We start from the raw sequence: 20,105 nt of genomic DNA on the forward strand, positions 1-20,105 counted from the left end.
GAACGTCTGCGCGCTGGCCCCGTGTGGGACAAGTATCCCGGGACGCCCGCCCTGGGCGGCTGCGCGGAGGCTGGGGTTTCGCGGTCCCTGCGGGCTGCGGGCCTCAGCGCTACCTGGGTTCCTGTCGCCCTCCTGCCCGCCTTCCCGGCGGCTCCAAGGAAACAGTTTCCGTCCGAGGGAGGGTCCCGACCCCCCGACCCCCTCCCGCGGCGGCTGGGAGGAAGAGGCAGAGCCGCGTCGCTGACTGTGCGGGCTCCGAACCGCCTGCTTCGTACAAATCCCGACTCCACGCCCTGTGCCGGCTGCACCATCCTGGACTGTGTTTTAACTTCCCCGAGACTGTTTCCTCTTCTGTACTGTCCATACTGTATTACAGTACCTGCCTCTTCGTGTTGCCGTGTGGATCTGACGGGATAATCAGTGCCAGGCGCTAGACACAGCAACCCTCAATAAGTGTAGTGTTTTTAATTTTGCTTACTTGTGCGAGGAGCTAAAGAGAACCACAGATGGGCCCACCATCATCAAATTGCCTCCAGGATCTAAGTCTCTACTCCAAATACACAGGGGCAGCATGCACCTACACTGGAGTTGATGGAATGAACCTGCTGGTGATTGAGCACCAAAGCCAGCCACCCTGTACTTGGGCACCCTGTACTTGGGAGAAGGGGAGGTTATTTCTGGGGTCCTCTCCCCTCCCCCAACAATGTCCCATGGTCAGGTCTTCATGTGGCATGTTCACATTTTTGAATCACTTTGATCTGCACCTTTGATCCTCTGATGAGGGTAGATAGGAACTGAAATCTGTACCCAAATTTACAGATGAAGTTGTTTCATCACAATCAGAACTCTGGCCGGAGCTGTACTCTCCAAAGCAGGGCCTTGCCTCTCTCCCAGGAAGCCCTCAGCTGGCCATCTTGTTTCCTAAATGGGGCCAAGCGAGGCTGGTCAGGGTCTCCTTCCAGAAGGCAAAGCCCAGAAGTTCCCTGTTACCTCCCAGCCTCTCTGCCTAGCTCTTCCTTGTCTTAACCAACCTTGGACACCAGTGCAAATGCCCTGGCCTTTGGGAAGAGAAGGAAGAGGGGTCTGTTTTCCAGGCCATGGAATGAATCTTCCTTGGAGTGTCTAAAACTGAGTTGGGAATTCTGGACTCCAAACTTTATTTGGCCACCAGTGTTCTGAGAAGCCCCTGTTACTCTGGGCCCCAATTTGCCCATCTGAAACATGGGGGGAGTAGTGACTTGCTTGTCCATGATGATGTGAAGAGCTCTTAACTCTGAAATCTTTTGTGATCAATGATAAAAAATGCATATGGATGGAAAGGTCCCTGGTGCAGGTGAGTGTTGGGTACTCATAGCACCCAGAAGACAGGGGAGGGAGATGCCAGTGGGAGCGGGCTACTGCCGTTCTTTTGAGAGAACATTGCTTGCTACTCTTCACATCTCTCTTGACTTCCTTCCTTTAGGAACCTGTGGGGAACTTGTCAAAAGGAAAGGGGGCCTAGGCCTAGAGGGATGGGACCTTGCCTAGCTGGGGACATTGTAAAAAACAGAGTCCTTGGGGCTTCAGAAATGATGGGAGTTGCTAATGCTTTGCTGAAGTGAGGGGATTGCCAGGACTAGGTAGCCAGTGCCACGCGGATGCTGATCCCAACAGCACACCCCGCCCACAGCCGTTCTCAACCATTCCAGGACTCCAGCTCGGTCTCTTTATTTCCCATGCTTTTCTCAGGGCCTGTTGGCTCACATGGCCATGAAGGGCACTTCCCAAAGAGCACGCTCATGATCTCAGCCACTGAAGAACACAGCCAATCAGACTCCACGTGGCTGGCGGCCGATGGTTGGCTCAGTCAGGCGAGGGCAGGTAGGAGCGGGGGTCTCCAGGGAACGGAAGAGGGGGCACCTGGTTGTAGTGGGCCATGAGGAAGATGCCAGCAGTGCCACAGACAAAAAGGGAGAGCATGGCCAGGAAGCAGACACGGTCCAGCACGCGGCCCACCAAGAACCACTCCTCGCTCCCCTGAGGGCGGGAGGCAGGTGTGGGATGACCGGCAGGAACACCAAGCCTGCCCTGGATCACTGTGCCGTCCTTGGCCCGCCAGCAGGCCTCTTATTCTCCATTTCTTTGGGTCCCTCTCACCTACTTCCAGGCCTTAACCTGTGTTCTGCCATAGTCCCCTGGCACTGATGTCCCCATTCCACTTTTTCCTTCCCACTGCCCTGCCATGGCCACTCCACTCATCTTGCTCCCATCTTAAGTCCAAGTCCCTCACCGGGTACTCAGTTCCCCTTACACTGTCAAAGTGACTTTGCTGGTGGCGGGCAAGGGCAATGAGGTTGCAGGCTTCCACACAGGCCTGGATGGCCGGGGCGGCCTGCTTCAGGCTGCCACACAACTCTCGGCTCTGCCCTGGCTCCGGGCCTTTCTCTGTTGAGAGAGGGTAAGGTTTGGAAATCGAGTGGAGAAGAAATAGTCTGAGAAGGTAGCCTCTCCTGAGCGACCCTAGTGTCTCTCTCCCCAGCTGGACACTTACCAGCACTCATCTGCTGTGTCCGGTGCCTTGGCCAACAGATAGCCCTCCCCGTCAGATAGCAGGCCAGAGTGAGCACTGGAGTGTCCCCAGTGTCATACCTCCCGCCTCACCTAGCTTCTCCAGCGCCGCCCTCACCAGCCCGTTGCGCTGCCGCTGCCGGAAGAGAAGTTCACTGCGAGGCAGGCAGAGAGCAACCTCTTCCCCAGCTGTGATTGACCATCCCGGAGAGGAGCCATTCTGCAGCCGGCGCCCCGTGCCTTGCACAGCCACTGGGACCAGTGGGCGAACGTGCATCCGCAACAGCTGGGGCAAGAGCCGCAGGAACACCTGGAGAGAGGATGTTCTGGGGCGCTTAGCTTAGTAGCCGGCAGACCTGGACGTGTGGGCAGCCAGGCTGGGCTTCAGAGCAAAGAGTGAAGGTTGGCATGGAGGGCTCAAGCTACCAGGGGTCCAGAGGCAGCACCTTAGGGACAGTGGCTTGACACTGGTACAGCTTGGCTGTTCTGTGCCAGGCACTGAGCCTAGGTCCCCAAACCTGTGTGCACATTCGAATCACCAGGGTACTTGCTGCACAGCCTGCACGAGGCCACAGGCTGGCCCCACCCTTGCTGTTCCAGCCCCGGACGCCTGAGGCGGGCCTGGGAATCTGCATTTGCAACAAGGGTCCCAGCTGACTGCTGCAGGTGGGCTGCAGATGGCCTGGAGCCATCTGGGTAGAGCCAGATGGCCTGGGTAGAATCTTGCTTCTCCTTCCCAGCCATGCAAACTTGGGTGAGCTAATGAACCTCGCTGTGTCTCAGTTTCCTCATTTGTAAAACGGAGGTGGCACTAATACCCACCTCATAGGAGTTTTATGAAGATCAAATGAGTTAGTATGTATGATGCACCTGCCACAAAGCAAGCACTCAGTATTATTATTAATCCGTCTGGATTAATCCACATGCTTCAAGATGCACACAGGGCAGGTTTGTTGCTGAATGTGGCAGGTGAGTAGGGAAGGGCAAGGGGGTGGAGAGGAAGACGCATGTGAGTGGACTGGACTGGAGGATTGCTGGAGTGGGCAGAGAGGGGCCTTGCCTTTCGGACCCTGCGGGCCATGGAGTGTGTGTGGGGGGACCGCAAAGACACGTTGAGCACGACCACAGCATTCACGACAATGAGGATGGTCACCACCAGGAGGAAGGTCAGGTACCTGCCAGGGTCAGGTAGGCGGGAGGTGGGGCTGGCCCGCTGGCACCGACTCCATCTCCAGACGCACCCCACCCTTAGCAGCTGATTCCCCCAGATCTCTTAGGGTGAGGGGTTGGCATTGAGGATGGGAGGGTGGGAGTGGCAGAAGGGTAGTGCCCCGATTCCAGGAAGGGGAGGGCGGGAGGGGGTGGTAGGCGTGAGGGCCAGCCTTACTTGCTGATAAGTGGCACTGCCTGGGAGGTCTCGGGCACCTTCTTGGCCACAAGGAAGAGGAAGACGGTCTGGGCCAGGAGCACGTTGATGGCGACGGTACACTTCTGGCCCCCCGCTGCCCATAACCAAGAGACCCTCAGAGCAGATCTCAAGTTCCCTGCCATGGGGCTCCTCCCCCACCCCATTCCTGTCCCCGGGACAGGTGGTCTCGTGGGTGGTGCCACTCTGTGCCCTCCCAGCTAGCCCCTGTGCTGCCGGCCGGGGCCGTGGCTCCCCTCCCATGGGCTCCAGGTACCCTTGGCAGGAAGGAAGTAGATGAGAATGGCGACCGAGGAGATGAGCACGCAGGGCGCGATGATGTTGATGATGTAGAAGAGGGGCTTGCGCTGGATGAGCAGGTAGAAGACCACCTTCTGGTGGCCCGCCTCCTCGGCGGGTGCCTCCACATCCAGCAGCATCTTGGCCGGCCGGTGCCGGATGGCCCACTCCCCGTTCTCTGCGGGCAGCGGGCCAGAGTGAGCACTGGGAGCACAGGCTGGGCAGATCCCCGCAGCCCCTGTGACCCGGCTGTGGGCGGCCAGCCGGGGCCCAAAGCAGTGCCACCGAGGGATGGAAGCAGCAAAGGGAGATTGGATATCTGATCCTCCTCCCACCAAAACCGGAGACGTTATCATGGGGAAATCAGAACTCTGCTGGGTCTTTAAAAATCTAGTTTGTGTGGTTTAGTCTAGCCTTCATCTTGAGTTACACGGGAGGGGGTCTGAACCGAGCCTGGCCCTGCCCTGGAGGTCAGGTGCGGCTGGGGTCCTGGGAAGAGGTTACCCGTGAAGGCCTCAGGGTCGATGAAAATCCACTCTATGGTCTGACCATCTTCCTGGCTGAGCTGCAAATTGATCTCATTGGTGCTGTAGGTCTGGGACCTGGGAAGGGGGACACACTTGAGGGCGTATAGATCCACCTACGAGGTCACGTACACAGTCATCTGGGGGCAACCGTGGGCGGTCTTGCCTCAAAAAGTACAACTAGGAATTTCTGAGCCCTCCGCAGAGCCCTGGCCACGAGATGGGGGCACGAAGGGGACCCGGGCTCCCTGGAGGTCAGGGAAGTTTTTGTCGAAGGGCCAGGAGGCTGCAGCTCAGTGCGCGTCACGGATGTTAAGAGCCCAAGGCCACTCTGTTCCTCCCTTTCACTGCCTCCAGGGCAGGAAGGGCCAATGGTTAGAGCATAGAAAACACAGTCTGTACCTCTCAGGTCTGTTTGTTACGGAGGGTCTCCTTGTGAAAAGACTGCTTCTCTAAAGCGTGGGAACCCACTCACACAGACCTCCTTCCCCCCATTTCCGGAAGAGGAAAGTGAGAGCGCCTCCACCTCTCCACGGGGAGTGGGGTGTAGCGTCTCATGTGGGGTGGCGCTCGTGTGTGCATGCTGGTACCTCGCGGGCAGGTGTATGCCTTCTTGCCCACCCACCCCAGTCATTGACTCCTCCCTTGGGGCACAGGCAGGGAAACTGAGGCAGCGAAGGAGGATGAGCGAGGGGACTGCGGCTTAGCCGGGAGGGACGTGGGCACCTACAGGTGTCTGGGCCTGAGACGGGCACAGAGGCCCCAGAGAGAGGGAGCCGCACCCCTGGCGAGAAGCCTCGCGTCCGCCCCCCTCCCCAGCCAGGTTCCTCTTAGGGCAGCTCTCCAGGTCTGCACCCGCACCCCCGGTAAATGGCCTCACTGGAAGACGAGGGAGCAGTTCTGCCAGTCGAAGGGGAAGTAGGTGACGGAGACGGGGCAGGAGGAGCGGAAGATGGCGGGCGGCAGCCAGTAGACACATCCGTCAGGAGACACCAGCACGTTGCAGTAGAGGGCCACCTCGAACACGCCGTCCACGCTGCGCACAGGCCAGGCCCCGGGGCTGGGGGCTCACGTCCCCCGCGGCCCCGGCTCGGCCGAGTCCCACACCCCAGGCCTGCCCGCGTCCTGCGTGGATGGGGCCTGGGGACACCAGCCCCTCCCGGGCACAGGGTCCACTACCTCCCCGCCGCGCCCACCTCCAGGCCTCATCATCCCACCTCCTAATCACCACAGCTTCTATGGGAGCCGCCCTCACCCCCATGTTGGAGGGAGGGCCGCAGCCCAGCAGACGACCGAGCCCAGAGGAGATGGAGTGAGCCAGGTCGAGAGTCAGGTCTGCTGGCCAGGCCCTACCCTCGGCAGCACCTGCCGCATCCAGTATTTCCTGGCCCCGGAAAAGGGGGCCCGGTCTGCACCTTTCCCCAGAGCCCCCCTTGTCCTACTGGGCCCCGCCCTCGTATCATTTTGTCCCCCCACCCCTACCCGCACTCCTCCTCACTTGTTCTCCAGCACGACATCCGGCCGCCACACCATGGTGGACGGCACCCTCAGCACCCACAGGCCTTCGTAGTCTTGCGGATCCCAGCGCAGGCGATAGTCACACCACTGCTGCAGGGCGAGTGGGGTTGCCAGGCCCCTGCTCTCCGCGGAGTCACCCCCTCCCCAGAAGAGGCGGGGAGGGGGTGGGGGAAGACAGGCAGCTCCGAGGGCCTTGGGACCCCAGGGAGGGGGCCTGATCCAGGGTACAGGACTTCAGGGGGGCCTCTTACCATCTCTATCCACACATTGGTGGTGAGGGCCTCCTCTCGCTCATTCTGGGGGTTCAGAACAGAGGGTTGAGCCCCCATTGCTTGCCGTCTCTGAATGTTAGTCCCTGCAGACCCCCACTGGGCGCTACAGGACCCCAGCCTCTTGGGCATCCTTCACCGGAGTTTTCTGGCTCCCCAGCCTCTCCCCTGTGGCGTCCTTCCTCCTCCTGGCTGCTAGAGCCAGCCCCTTCCTCTCCCCAGCAGGTCCCGGGGGCCAGGTGCACTGGGCCTCCGCCTCCCCTGCCGTCCTACAAGCCTGTGGCTCACCAGGGAGATGAGGTTGGTGAGGGTGAGTTTCAGGCTGACGTTGACCACGTCCGAATCGCGCTCCGCGGGCCGCAGGTGGGGGTCGTAGTCGTGCATCAGGTCCGCGAGCAGACGCTCCTCCTGGTTCCGGCCCTGGGCTCCTGCAACGGACAGCAGTGAGCCCGGGTGCAGGGGCTTTGGGGCAGAAAGAGTTGGGGGGGGGGGTCACAAGAGGGTGTGATGTGGAGAGGTAGGGAACTAGAGGTGCAGGGCAGGTCCCAATAGCCCTCCAGACCCTCTATCCCCTGAGGCCTTGGGTCTCTACTCCAGGCCTCCCCAGGCTCCTGAGCCCCTGGTCCACACCCAGGCAGACAGCCAGCAGCGGCAGGAGGAGCGGCAGCCCCTGGCCCCCATACATGGTGCCGCAGCTCTACAGTGCCGGCCGGGACAGCAGCTCTCCGGCTCAGGGTAGAGAGATGTGGCCTCCGGGTCTCATGTAACAGCCCATGCTCCCACCCCAGCCAGCCTGGCCAGGCCAGCTAGGCCCCACCAGCTGTCTGACCACAGCAGCGTCAGCTGTTCCGAGATGGACAAAATGCCAGGCTCGGGTTACCTGGGCTGGGGAGGGGACAGAGGGGCCCCATCTGCCCCAACAGAGATGGCTCAGCCTCCATCCCCGCTCTCTGACTCCGTTGGCCCAGCCCGTGTTCCTTCCATCTGGGGTGGGGGGGTGGGGCGACTGGAGACACAGCCTTGGACGGACAGGTGTGGGAGGGAGGCAGAGTGCGCAGAAGCGCCCCAAATTGGGCTCCCTCCTTTTGCTCCTTCCGGCGGGTCAGGATTTGGGGAGGTTTAGAGGGGCGTTTTGGACCTGAGCCATGACATGGTTGAGGACCATGAACCTGTCCCATTAGCCTAACATCTTCATGGGTTACTCCAATGGGCCAGAACACTGGGGACAAGCCTAAGAGGGAGATGCACTAGGTCCCCCGGGCTTGGATACCTTAATGCAAATTAGGGTGTTCTTCAGGGTCCTTCAGATAACTTGAACTTCAGGCAGTTCAGGGCCCTCCCAGGCTCTGAGGCACAGGACACAGGCCTGGTGAGCTTTGGAGGAAGGAGGGCTGAGGAGGGTCTGGAGCTTGGGGCTCTTGGGAACAGAACAGCCCCTGAATAGGGGCTCCTCGGTGTGGCCTCGGTATTTATTAAATTATCCACAGACTAAGGGAATCTCCAGCATGTGGCAGGCACAAGGCTAGGTGGGCTGCGGGGGACTCGCAGGGGACTGCGAGGAGGCAGGGATAAGCCTGAGGGGCTCATAGGACTCAGAGTTCAGTAAGGCAGGCAGTCAAGATCAAGGTTGCGGCCCCCGGAGAGTCAGATGAGGGGACCCAGAAGGGCCAGAAAACACACTCCATCGGCTTTGTAGTTTGAGGTCAGGGAAAGGGTGGGGCTGAGGCTAGTTTAGGAACAAGGGTCCCTGCTGCTGGCTGTGACCATGACCATGGGCTCAGGCCACCTGTCGTTTGACCATCTATTCTAAGCAGACAGGTCGGGAGCTCCCAGCAAGTTTGCAAGACAAAGAACGCAGCTTCGACTAAGTGCTACCCACCCTTGGGCATCCTGGGGGACAGGGTGGTGGAGGCCTCTGAGGGCTGGAGGAAAAGTGCCACCTACCTCCTCCCCCACAAACAAATGAGGTCTCCAGCATTTCTCCACATTTCCAATGTGTCAGTACATTGGAAATCAGCCTGCTACTTTCAGTCCTTGGAGATCCGTGTGTGAGGTTGGCTCAGACCCCAGCCTCCATAGGCACAAATCCCTCCTGTCTGTCCTCGCCGGGATTCTGGGGTCGGGGGGACAGTGGTGGTGGCACCTGCCTTCCCTGGTCATCTACTTGTGTCCTTGTGTTCAGTCCTGCTCTGGGCCCCACCCCTAAGCGTTGCTCTCAATGTGCATCTAGGTGTGTAGCCAGCCCCCTTTCCCTGGAGATCACAAAGCCAGGTGCCCCTTCTCCCCAGTTTGCCCTTTGGTCCTCCCCAGATTCGGGTCCCTCACCCATTTTGCAGAGCAGAACCTCTTCCCCTCTCTGCTCCCCCTCCCCCAAGACCACACTTAGGCAAGACCAGTCACGGCTCCTGCTAAGTGACGGACCACCTATTCACCACCTCCCAAACCCTCTGCCCCAGGCAGTGGTGGTCTGGCTGGTGCTCTGACATTTCCGACTTTCCCTTTCCCCTTCTCTACAAGTGTCGGGGAGGAAAAAGGAAGATTGTGGAGCGTGACTTCCCTCTGGTATGAATTATGCCGCCTCCCTACGTATGAAGAGATTTCAACTCCTGTTTTTTCACCTTCTCTCTGCTGTGGGAGAGAGGTAAGGTCTCTCTGGTGTTCTCAGGAGGGCGGGTCAGCTGAGGAGCTGGTGGTTTTGTCCTGAAGGGGTTAAAGGGGGGCAACGTTAAGAGAAAAATCTTCTGTAGACATCATTTGTGTCTAATAGCTACTCCCCCTTTGTCACCTTCAATTGTGGAGGCTGGAAAAGTGAAATGCTCAACTCCCAGTCTCCCTTGAGGAAGGGGTGGCCACGTGATAACATCTTGACCCACGAGACGTCTGTAGAAATCGGCTAAGGGGCTCCAGGAGAGAGCTTTTTCTTCCTGATAAAAGGGGTCAGGAACGTCTGGCCCCTTTCCTGCCTCGAACACAGATGAGAAGTGTGGATCTGCGGCAGTGAGCTTGTGAGCAGGGCGACAACATGAGGACAAAGCCAACACGCCAAGGAGGGAGGACGGGGCAGAGAGCACAGAGCCGGGGTCCCTGGGAGCTCTGTGGGACAGCCGAGCCAACGAGCCAACCACTGTCTCGTAAAGAGGAAGTCTTATTTCTTTGAGCCACAGTTCTTTGTGTTTCTGTTCCTTGAAGCCCAGTGCATCCCTAACAGATTCATCACTGTTTGAAGGAGGGTGAGTAGCCTTGCTGGCCTGGGGAGACTGTGTAGGGACACCCTTTGGTTTCACAGGAAGCTGGCCCCTTGTGGGTGTGACTTCCTGGGGAGGAAGGAGCTATATCACCTCTATCACTTCCATATCACCTATAAAGGGGACCGGTGCAGACAGCACCCTGGGGCTGCAGTGCTGGAGGAATGGGTGCCATTGGGGGTCCTTCTGTGACCCCGGGAAACTGGGCAAGGGGCACCCTTGGTCGGGCGTGGCATTTGGGGTGGTTTCTCCGGAAGGGTCGCTGCCACCTGAGCCGAACCTGAAACCGGGGTTCACCTGGCAGTTGGCAACAGTGCCATCGTGTGGCAGAGAGAAGCAAGGACAGTGGCTGAGGGGTCTGGGTCAGGGCCTCTTGGGGCTCGGATGGGGTCCGTCCCGTAGAGGGCGATTCCAGGGAAGTCTCGGACTTCCTGCTCATCTGATGGGTGTAAGTCCAAGCCGCTTTCCCTACCCAGAGGGACAAAATTAAAGATTCGTACCTTGAACCTGTGCCCGGTTCATATTGGAAGGCAGAAGTAACCAGGGTCAGTTTTGACGCTAGGTGGTTTGTCTTTTGTTCATTTCCTTTGACAGACAAAAAAATCCCGCCTTATGTATACCTGGGCCGATGAGGTCACCAACTCCCTCTGAGGGAGACGGGTTGATCTGTGAAGACCTTCGGTGTGTCCATCCAGGAGACGATTCGTTGGGCCCTCTGTGCTTGCTCCAGTCTGCCCACAGACTCCCTGTCAGCCTTGGACGTGGGAGACCACAGCCCCATCCCCTGTGACTCAGGCTCACAACTGAGGAATGAGTTAAATAACCACCCCTTACATTCGTAGGACACGTGTAAGTACCTTTATGCCCACCAGCAGATTCTGTTTTCACAGCCCCTCACAGACGGGACTTATGATACACACATTTTGCTGGCGAGAAAACAGCTAATAGATGAGGGTGGCTCACCCAAGGTCACCCCGCTGGTGTCACAAAGCACCCCAAAACGTTGTCTCTTAAAACAGCAAACATTTACTATCCCACACAGTTTCCGAGGGTCGGGAATCCAGGAGCAGCTTAGCTGGGTGGTTCTGGCTCAAGAACTGGCTGTGCCCAAGATGTTCACCAGGGTTGTGATCTCATCTGAAGGCCCAGCTGGGCTGGAGGATCCACTCCCAAGGTCACTCATGTGGCTGCAGGCAGAGAGCCTCAGTTCCTTGCCGTGTGGGCCTCTCCACAGGGCTGCTCACCATACCAGCTGCTTCCCCAGAGTGAGAGATCCAACTTTCAGTTGCTTTCAGCAAGAGTGATGGGGTAGGGAGCAAAGGAGGTGCCACAGTGTCTTTTAGAGCCTGATCTCAGAGGTGCTGCACCGTCACTTCTGCCTCGTTCCGTTGGTCACACAGACCAAGCCTTGTTCAGTGTGGAGGGAGGCTACACAGGGTGTGGATACCAGGAGGTGGGGATCACTGGGGCTATCTTGGAGGTAGGCTCTCGTGTCTCCCAGCCAGCACCTGCAGCCTCAGCCTTTGGCCCTTGGGACAGGATTGTTGGGGGCTTCTTTTGGGGTAGAGTTGCCAAATTTAGCAAATAAAAAGACAGGATTCCCAGTTAAGTTTGAATTTCAGATACACGATGACTAACTTTTTTGGTAAACGCAGGTCCCGAATATTGTATGGAAGCCCTACTTTGGGGTGGAGAATAGGTGTCCAAGAGGGGACACGTCTTGGGGGAGGGCTGAGTTCTGGGGCTCTAGGATTGCGCATATGACCTGAGGTTGATAAGCTGACCTCTGGTCTTTGTGGGTGCTGAGCCCAACACTTCCGGGTGGAAGTGTCCTGGTCCTCGGCTTCCCTGAGGGACCCAGACAGCATCACCAAGGCAGAAAGGGCTAGGGAAGGCCATTTTGCAACTCTGGTGCCCCCACCCCTGCTGAAAGCCTCCTTCCTTAGGAGCCCTGGAGAGGGAGGTGTCCCCACCTCAGCTCCAGGTGGGGCTTCAGAAGCTGAAGACTGAGGGGTAGTTGAGAGGAGGGTGGCTAGGGAGCAGGGAAGTGAACGCACAGGATCCCACCTGCTCTAGCCTCACCCGGGGGACGGGGAGGCAAGAAGTGGCCTCTGCCTTCTGACTCCTCCCAGAGGGGTCCTAAAAGGCTGGCCTGAGTGGCACCCTCCCTGGCCCCTGAGCCAGCCCCCTCCCCCCCCGCCAAATTGTCCTGCCCTGACCGCCAGCTGATGTCCACTCTCAGACCTCCTCGGCGGCTCCTGTCTTCAGCTACAGAGGACCGTGGTCGAGGAGTGGGGCGTCTCTCTTCCTTCCTTAATCTCAGGAAAGCCCAGCTCTTCCGGCCCCAGCCCTGCAGAACCAGCTGGCCTCGAGTCTCAGGGCCAGAAGTTGGCCTTCCCAGGAAGGGCTTGTCCTCTCTCAGACATCCCTGTCCACATGACTACACCCGCCCCAAACCCGAAGCTGCCTGGGAGTTGGGCCAGCAGGGCAGAGCAGGCCTACCCTAGGCGAAGCGCTTATCTTCCTCATGGTAGGAGAAGGGGTCCCCGGGGAAGGGCTGAGGTGGGGGCTGGTTGTAGGCGCCCTGCAGGAAGATCCAGGCCGTGCCCACCACCATGATGGGCGTCACCACGAACAGGCAGAGTCGGTCCACTGTGCGGGCCACTCGGTTCCAGCAGTCCTTTTCCTGGGGGCAGGGAGACGGAGACAGTGGGGGTGAGGAAGGGCCTCAAACCACAGACCCACAGCCCAAGCTGGGGCCGGTGACGGAGGCATGGCCTCGGTGTACCTGCGGGGCTTGCCTCAGGCTTGCGGTGGATGGGATGTGCTGGTGTGTCCCCAGCAGGGCCCAGGCCCCCCTGAAGTCAAGGCCTCTGTCTGTCCCTCCACACCCCACTGGAGGGCTCCAGGGGCTGAAGAGGAGCTGGGGGTGCCTGGAGCCTCTCTCAGGGGGCTAAGGACGGTAAATCGTCCCCTCTCCTCCCTCTTCACCCCTCCCAGCTAGCCCCTACATGAACTGGAAAATGGTGCCCCTTTCTCAAGAGAGAAGTTTGAAAAGTTGTGTGATGCTGAACAACCACCTAAGTCTGCCTTTGAAATGTCTGAGTATGTCTGGAGTATCAGACTTGGGGTTGAGCGGGGACAGGAAATGGTTGGCAGCCCGGCCAAAGAAGGGACCCTAAGGGAGCTGTGTTCCTGGCCCAGCGTGCCGCTCTGGGGTTCTAGGAGGGGGCTGTCCCTCCCAGGGCACCTGGAGTCTGCACCCACTGTGAACTCCTTCATCTAGGTGGGTTCGTGTCTCACGTGGAACCGAGCCCCCTTAAGACAGGATACACCCGATGTGTGGCAGGCCTGTGGCTACTCACCTCATTGTAATTGTTCTGGTCCCTCATGTGGTTGACGATGAAGTTGGCCCCATCCACCGCTGGCTTCAGCTCACTGAAGAGCTCCTGCTGGGCTTGCTCAGAGCCTGCTGGGGGCCGGCCTGTGGATACCAGGCCAGAGGAGGGCATGAGGCCTGGCCCCGGCCCACCTCCCACGGACGGGCCGAAGTCCCAGGCCACACGGGGACCCACGTGCGGTGGTGAGGCGCCGGGCCAGCCCGTGCCGCTCCGACTGCTTCTCAAACATGAGGTCACTTCGGGACTTGAGCAAGAAGTACTCCTCGGCCTTGGAGATGTAGCCCAGGGAACTGCTTCTCCGGACGAGAGCCCCCGGGCTGGGCCCATCCTCTGCTGGGCGGGACATGTGTAGCAGTTTGGGCAGGGTCTCCAGGAAGAGCTGCGGCAGGTCAGGGGGGCACAGGAAAGGTATTTGACTGACATGGGTCACCTTCACACACCCAAGCGCCTGTGACCCTCTGCCCGGCTGCCCCAAAGTACTCCCGAGTCTGACGCTGTCATCCATTCTCCCGATCCCCCGCTGATGGACACTTAGGTTGCTTCCAACTCTCCCCATTACTAGCACAACTCATTTGTTGAAAATGAATTATATATGAACAACAAAAAAGTAAGAAAAATGCCCCGACTGCTGAGCTCTCTTCTCCAAATGGTAAAGATCAAGCAAGTTGCTAAGGTACCTTCACATCCCACAACACCTAGTGGCCCTGCCTTGGCTGAGAGGCAAGGACAGCCCCCTCCTGGGTACGCTGCCCCCACATTCCTCACCTTTTTTTTTTTTTAATTAAAAAATTTTTATTTTATTTTTGAGAGACAGACGGAGCATGAGCGAGGGAGGGGCAAGAGACAGGGAGACACAGAATCCAAAGCAGGCTCCAGGCTCTGAGCTGTCAGCACAGAGCCCGACATGGGGCTCGAACCCACAGACCGTGAGATCATGACCTGAGCTGAAGTCGGCGCGCTCAACTGACTGAGCCACTCAGGCGTCCCCCTCACCTTCTTTTTTTAAAATCAGGGTGTAGGGGTGCCTGGGTGGCTCAGTCGGTTAAGCGTCCAACTTCAGCTCAGGTCATGATCTCATGGTCTGTGAGTTCGAGCCCCGTGTCGGGCTCTGTGCTGACCGCTCAGAGCCTGGAGCCTGTTTCAGATTCTGTGTCTCCCCCTCTCTCTGACCCTCCCCCATTCATGCTCTCTCTCTGTCTCAAAAATAAATAAACATTAAAAAAAATTAAAAAAAAAAAATCAGGGTGTAACACATCCAGCAGACTGAGCAAATCTTAAGTGTAGAGCCAGATGGAGTTTTACAGATGCATTCAACTGCGTAAACGCCACCCAGGTGAGATATCAACCCAACACCGTCCCAAGGGTTCCCTCGTGGCTCCTGCCGTCACTTCCTACCCACCCCCAGGGGTAATCGCCAACCTGATTTCTATCACTGATGGCTGGCTGTTGCCTGACCTTGAACTTTTGGGAGAGAAAACTGTGCCGCCTGTGCTCTTTAGTGTCCGGCTCCTTCCAAGCCCCCATGTGCTAGGAGAGCCGTCCACGCCGCGTGGGTGGCAGCACATGGGGCTTTTGCACGGCTGGGTGGCACTCCCCTGTGTGAGCACGTTCTCCTGGAGAGGGACGGCCAGACAACCTCCAGCGTTTGGCCTAGGCCCCTCACCTTCTTGACCCCCTCAGACAGCACGTGGGTGCTGGGTGTGCGAAAGTGGATGTTGAGCACGATGACACAGATCACCACGACCATGGTCACCAGCACCATGCCGAAGAGCAGGAACCTGTAGGCACACACTCAGCCTGGAGCCCACGGGGCAGGGCGAGGCGTGCTGGGCGTGTTGGGGCGGGAGAGGGCGAGGGGTAGGGCGGGGTGGGTGAAGCGTGGCGTGGCATAGCCGTCACTCACTTGCCGATGAGGGGGATGGCCATGGACGTGGCGGGCAGCCGCTTGGAGATGAGCAGCAGGAAGACCGACTGGGCCAGGAGCACCGAGATGGCCATCGACGTCTTCTCGCCACCTGGGGGAGCCCGGACTTAGCTGTACCTCTGGTCTTGACCCCAGCGGGTCCCACTGTGGCCCCCTCACCACCATTTGCGATGCCACGGTACCTTGATCGACATCATGGGCTTTGGAGCTAGGGCACCTAGCTCTTCCACTTACTGGCTGGGTGACCTTCGGCAAGTAGCCTAACCTCTCTGTGCCTCAGTTGTCTCAACTGCTAAATGTCATGAGGACAAAGTGAGAGAGCGTGAAACGCTCCTCACTCTGCCAGGCTCTGGGCAAGCACTCAGCGAACACCGGCTATCACTGTTGGCCAGCTCCCTGCCACGCAGCCCTCCCCAAATCACAGATCTGTGTGTCCCGCCCCGTACAGAAAGCTCCGGGACATCCTCATAGCACCAATGATACCCTAACTCCTAGTCCTCCATTCAGAGACCCCAGCCGGGCACTGCCCAGCTCTTCCCACCTGAGGTCCTGAGCATGTGGTGCCGTGGCCACTGTGGTCACAGGTCTCCAGCCCTGCCCCAGGGCCCCTTCTCTATCTGCAGGGTGCCCACCAACCCACCTCCAGCTCAAGCAGCGCCTCTTCCAGGAAAGCTTCCCCCATTTTACTGCCCCTCAGCCTGTGCTCCTGGTTCTGTGGCTTCTACGGTCTCTGCCAGCAGCAGAGGCTAGATTGAGTTTGTCCCTGGAGCTCACTGTGCCTTGCTTACAGTAAGCATTTGAAACGATTCCGAAACCAAGCAAGCGAAGATTACACATGTCCTTCTAGAACCAGGTGAGCGTAGATTGCACGCTTCCATGCCTGGCTTCCTGGAGATCCCGTTTTCCGCCCACTCATTCAAAGTGGATGGCCTTCTGTGTGTCAGGCCCATGGTCACACGTGGTGGCCAGGACAGACCTGTTTCTGTTCAGAGAGATGGTCTAGGGGTTCTCCCTAGGGTCCTGGGGAGGCCTGCTGTGAGCAGCAGAAGCAGGGTCCAAGGGGGACTGTCCATTTGGGGATATCGGACAGGGTCACAAAACCCTCCCCTTGGCTGGCCACCCGCCCCCCCCCATGCCTGGACCCTGGGCAGGGAGCCCCGGGAGTGGTGACCCCATTGTGGCTCCTGGAGGAGGTGACGGGGGGGCTGGGGAGGCCCATGCGCAGATGCCCTCGGGGACAGGGAGGGGCTGGGGCAGGCTCAGGCTCACTGTCAGCCGGCAGGTAGAAGACCAGGTTGATCATGAAGGAGATGAGCACGCAGGGCACCAGGATGTTGATGATGTAGAAGAGGGGCTTGCGGCGGATGATGAGGTAGAAGGTGACGTCCTGGTGGCCGGGACTGTCCAGCGGGACACCGGGGTCCACGTTGATCCTGGCTGGCCGGTGCACTATCTCCCACTCCCCGTTCTCTGAGGAGGGCAGGAGGACACCTCGGTGTCAGGCCAGGCAAGGGGACGGGTTGGGGGGGCGGCGGGGAAGGACGGGGGGGGGTGGGGTGGGGGGGCTGGGTGGAGTGAGCCAGCCCGGGGGCGTGCGCAGAGGAGGGTTTAGGTTCTGATGGTGGGCGTCTTTCCCTGGGGCTTGGGAAGGAGGTTTCAATCTGCAAGGGGGAAATTCTGCCTTGGGAGTGTGGGTTTTTTTTGTTTTGAAAATATAGAAGCTGAGGCTGTGTGTGGTTCAAACAAGGAGTCTTAGAGATAATGACGTGGTGAGAGTAAGACCAATGCCCCCGCCCCCAAACCCTGGTGATGTAGCCGCCTCGGGACCTGTGTGACATAGGTTTTCTCTGATGAACAGGGGTGTGTGGTGGGGGCCCCATAGAAGACCTGAGCCCGGTCATAGATAGGAGCGTGGGGCGTTGGCGGGGGGCAGCATACACAACATTAGGATCGGTGGCTAAAGCCGCAACCACGCCTCTGGGCTTCCTGGGAACAGAAGACTAACTACCCCCCTCATTTGTCAGTTACATCCATCCCTAGGGACCCTGTCCAGACCCAGGAGGGTCTTCTGGCCCGGGCAGAGGAAGGGTGGGGCCAGTGTCTGTCTCTGCCTTTGGGACACAATCCCCTCCTGGGGATTTCTTTCCTTTCAATGTGCTAGATTTGCGTCGCTAAGTACGTCTGCGTGTGTTTCTCTGTGGGTCGGTATGTGTCTGCGCATCTGGGTCTCCCCGCCCGTCAGTGTGCCTGTATGTCCACGTTCCAGGTGTACACGTGTGTGCCCACGTGCATCTCTGGCGGGGAGGCGTTGGTGTGACCGTACCCACGGGTGTGCGTCTGAGGGGCCTGCCCACCCACCAGCTGCTACTCTCAGCACCTGTGAAACCCTCGGGGTCGATGATGATCCACTCCACGGGATAGGAGCGGCCCTCTTCCTCCTCCTGCTTCAGACTCAGGGTGATCTCCTTGGCCGTGTACTTGAGTGAACTGGGGAGGGCAGCGGGGAGAGGGTGGTCCTCAGCCACTGGCTGCGGCCACTGAGGGCGGAAAGGCCAGTACAGGAGGTTCACGGTCAGAGGCGCCCTTGTGGGTCTGGGGGAGCTCTAATCAGGACTGAGGGTGCCTTGAGCACCTCTCTCAGCCCCTGGCAGAAGGGGGTGAGGGCTGCCTGGAGAAGTGGGTGCACCTGAACTTGAGGGAGCAGTTCTGCCAGTCGAAGGGGAAGTAGGTGACGGAGATGGGGCAAGAGGAGCGGAAGATGGCGGGCGGCAGCCAGTACACGTAGCCCGAAGGGTAGACGAGCACGTTGCAGGCGTAGGAAATCTGGAAGGAGCCGTCGTTGCTGAGGGACAAGGACAGAGGCCACCATGAATGCCAGCCAGCTGGGAGCTGGCAGAGTTGGGGGAGGCGGAGGGTCGAGGGGATGCCAGGGAGGGTTGTGGCTCAACTTGTTCTCCAGCACAATCTCTGGGAGCCACAGCATGTCAGGGGGCAGGCGCAGGACACTGATATTTCCAAATTCTTCAGCATCCCACTGCAGCCGGGGGTCCGTCCAGCCCTGGAACCCGAAAGGTATGTCAGCAGTCGGCTCTGCTGTTGTCCAGGCTCCCCCTGCTCTCCTCACTTCCCTGGGGGAACACTGGACAGGGTCTGGGAACTGTGACAAAAGAAGTTTGGGGGAGGTGGGGGCAGAGTTAGGACTCAGGTCCGTCACGGACAGCTGTGTAGAACGTACACTGCACAACAAAGGGAGCATATTTCATTGTGGACACAGAAGACTTACGTCTATATTATGAACTTCTGATGGACGGCAGAAGAGTGTTTTCTAATAAAATCAGAATACCGTGACAACCTTCCCATAGGTAAAGAATCCCAATCCACCGGAAGTCTCCATCTGAGCTTGTGGCTGTACGAGGTGGTGGGAAGGGCAGCTGGGCCTGTGGGTAGGAGCCAGCTCCTGCTGGAGGCCAGGAGGATCCCCTCCTGGAGATCCCTAAGCAGAAGGAAGCACGGGCCCTACACCCTCACCCCCCGGCTGTGAGTGGGGTAGTCTCCTTACGTGCTCGATCCACACGTTAGTGGTGAGGGTCTCCTCAACTTCTTTCTGTAATCACACAAGAGCACTGTCCCCTAGGGCCCGCACTGCTCACCTGCACACATTCACCAGGCAGCTACTTCCTGCCGCCCCCCGGAGGAAACCACGGCAATTGGCCTGACCAGACTCCTGGCCCAAGCACGCACAGTCAGGAGGAGCTGGGCAGACCAAGGAGCAGGGAGGGGACACCCCTGAAGTGTGTCATGGGTCTGATATGGGGCACACCCCAGAGCTGAAGCTGGAGGGGAAGGGGCATCGGCTCGAGGCCTGTGGGCAGCAGTGAACCTGGAGAACGCCGGAGCATGCTTCCCCGGGAGAGGAGCTACCACAGGCCAGGCTGGGACCTTGAGCTTCCTCCGTGGCCATCCCAGTCCAGGAGACAGCCAGGCCTCCAGGAAGCTGTCCCCGCCCTCGGGTCCCCAGCCCAGCCACAGAGGGGCCTCTCACCAGAGAGATGAGATTGGAGAGTGTGAGGGCCAGCGAGACCTCCACGCTCTCATCTTTGTGAGCCACAGGCCGGAGCTCCTTGTTGTAGCCCTTCTCTTCAAACAGGTGCCGAATCAGCCGCTCCTCCTCGTTCAGGCCCCAGCTGCCTGGGGAGGGACAGGAAGAGGGATGGGGTGCTGGGAGGGGGGACCGGGAAGGGGCTGCCGTGAAATCCTGCCAGGCCGCGGGGCTGGGCTGAGCTGGGGGGATCCAACCACTCCCCAGGAAGGGGTCCTGGCGGTCAACCCCCTCCAGAGTTGAGGTGGGAGCTGGGCCTGATGCAGGGGAGGAGTAGGAGGGGACCATGCAGCAGGGACCCTGGGTGCAAGTCCTGAGGGACCCTTCAGGGCAGGGTGATGCCCACTCTTACCACACACGACCAGGGCAGCCAGCAGCCCCAGCGTTAACACCGGCCCCTCCATCCTGTCCCTCTGACTAGGTCTTGTGGTGGCCCCTCCAGTCTACAGGGCTGGGGAATGTGGGTGGGTAGGAGAGGGGACAGGTGCTGGGTTGGGAGGGGGGGAGTGTGAAGGGAAGAGGCGGCCGGAAACGCAACCTGACACCTCTGGGCATGACTGCTGGGTAGAAAATCCAAGGCAGGTGACAAGGGGGTGGGGACAAGGACTGGCTGCTGGGCGGGAGCCCAAGGACATGAGGCACAGATCCCAGGCTGGAATTCTCTGCAATTAGCGGTAGGGCTGGGGGCTGGGGAGGGGCCCTGGACACTGGGGGCAGTGCTGGTCAGTCATGCCTAGGTCATGCCTAGGGGAGTGGTGACACTCAGCTGTGGCTGTTTCTTGGGGGGGGGCAGACAGTATGCTGAGCTGGGGGCTTAGCAGCCTCTCTCCAGTGTCTTTGTGACCTCCGCCAACTGCTTCTGGAGGCAGGGCC

The 20,105-nt window shown here is 59.2% G+C and overlaps 2 protein-coding genes across 2 annotated transcripts; both read right to left on the reverse strand.

Annotated features, from left to right (window-relative positions):
- Positions 1-1,842: 1,842 nt before the first annotated feature.
- On the reverse strand, positions 1,843-7,248 carry CHRNG (cholinergic receptor nicotinic gamma subunit). Its single transcript, XM_047085741.1, has 12 exons — positions 7,194-7,248; positions 6,852-6,991; positions 6,546-6,590; positions 6,275-6,384; positions 5,657-5,812; positions 4,757-4,854; positions 4,230-4,430; positions 3,935-4,049; positions 3,608-3,722; positions 2,641-2,857; positions 2,291-2,424; positions 1,843-2,016 (listed from the first exon to the last, which is right to left on the reverse strand). The coding sequence occupies exons 1-12, from the start codon at positions 7,246-7,248 to the stop codon at positions 1,843-1,845; spliced, it is 1,560 nt and encodes a 519-aa protein (XP_046941697.1).
- A 5,063-nt stretch (positions 7,249-12,311) lies between these two features.
- CHRND (cholinergic receptor nicotinic delta subunit) lies at positions 12,312-19,636 on the reverse strand. The gene is made up of 12 exons (XM_047085400.1): positions 19,585-19,636; positions 19,176-19,321; positions 18,693-18,737; positions 18,082-18,191; positions 17,820-17,975; positions 17,511-17,620; positions 16,403-16,603; positions 15,113-15,224; positions 14,873-14,987; positions 13,384-13,588; positions 13,174-13,292; positions 12,312-12,494 (listed from the first exon to the last, which is right to left on the reverse strand). Exons 1-12 carry the CDS (start codon positions 19,634-19,636, stop codon positions 12,312-12,314), a joined length of 1,554 nt encoding a protein of 517 aa, XP_046941356.1.
- Positions 19,637-20,105: the final 469 nt, after the last annotated feature.

This window comes from Lynx rufus, unplaced genomic scaffold (assembly GCF_022079265.1).
Source record: "Lynx rufus isolate CCGP_SWC_20201006 ecotype Redwood Valley unplaced genomic scaffold, mLynRuf1.p SCAF_2, whole genome shotgun sequence".
Taxonomy (NCBI): domain Eukaryota; kingdom Metazoa; phylum Chordata; class Mammalia; order Carnivora; family Felidae; genus Lynx; species Lynx rufus.

Coding starts and splice junctions, on each gene's coding strand:
- CHRNG (XM_047085741.1), bottom strand. CDS start 7,248: ATGTATGGGGGCCAGGGGCTGCCGCTCCTCCTGCCGCTGCTGGCTGTC. Junction 6,992..7,193: donor GCTGCTGGCTGTCTGCCTGG/GTGTGGACCAGG, acceptor TGTCCGTTGCAG/GAGCCCAGGGCCGGAACCAG. Junction 6,591..6,851: donor TCACCAACCTCATCTCCCTG/GTGAGCCACAGG, acceptor CTGAACCCCCAG/AATGAGCGAGAGGAGGCCCT.
- CHRND (XM_047085400.1), bottom strand. CDS start 19,636: ATGGAGGGGCCGGTGTTAACGCTGGGGCTGCTGGCTGCCCTGGTCGTG. Junction 16,604..17,510: donor CGACCCCGAGGGTTTCACAG/GTGCTGAGAGTA, acceptor TGCCCTCCTCAG/AGAACGGGGAGTGGGAGATA. Junction 12,495..13,173: donor ACCAGAACAATTACAATGAG/GTGAGTAGCCAC, acceptor CCCTGCCCCCAG/GAAAAGGACTGCTGGAACCG.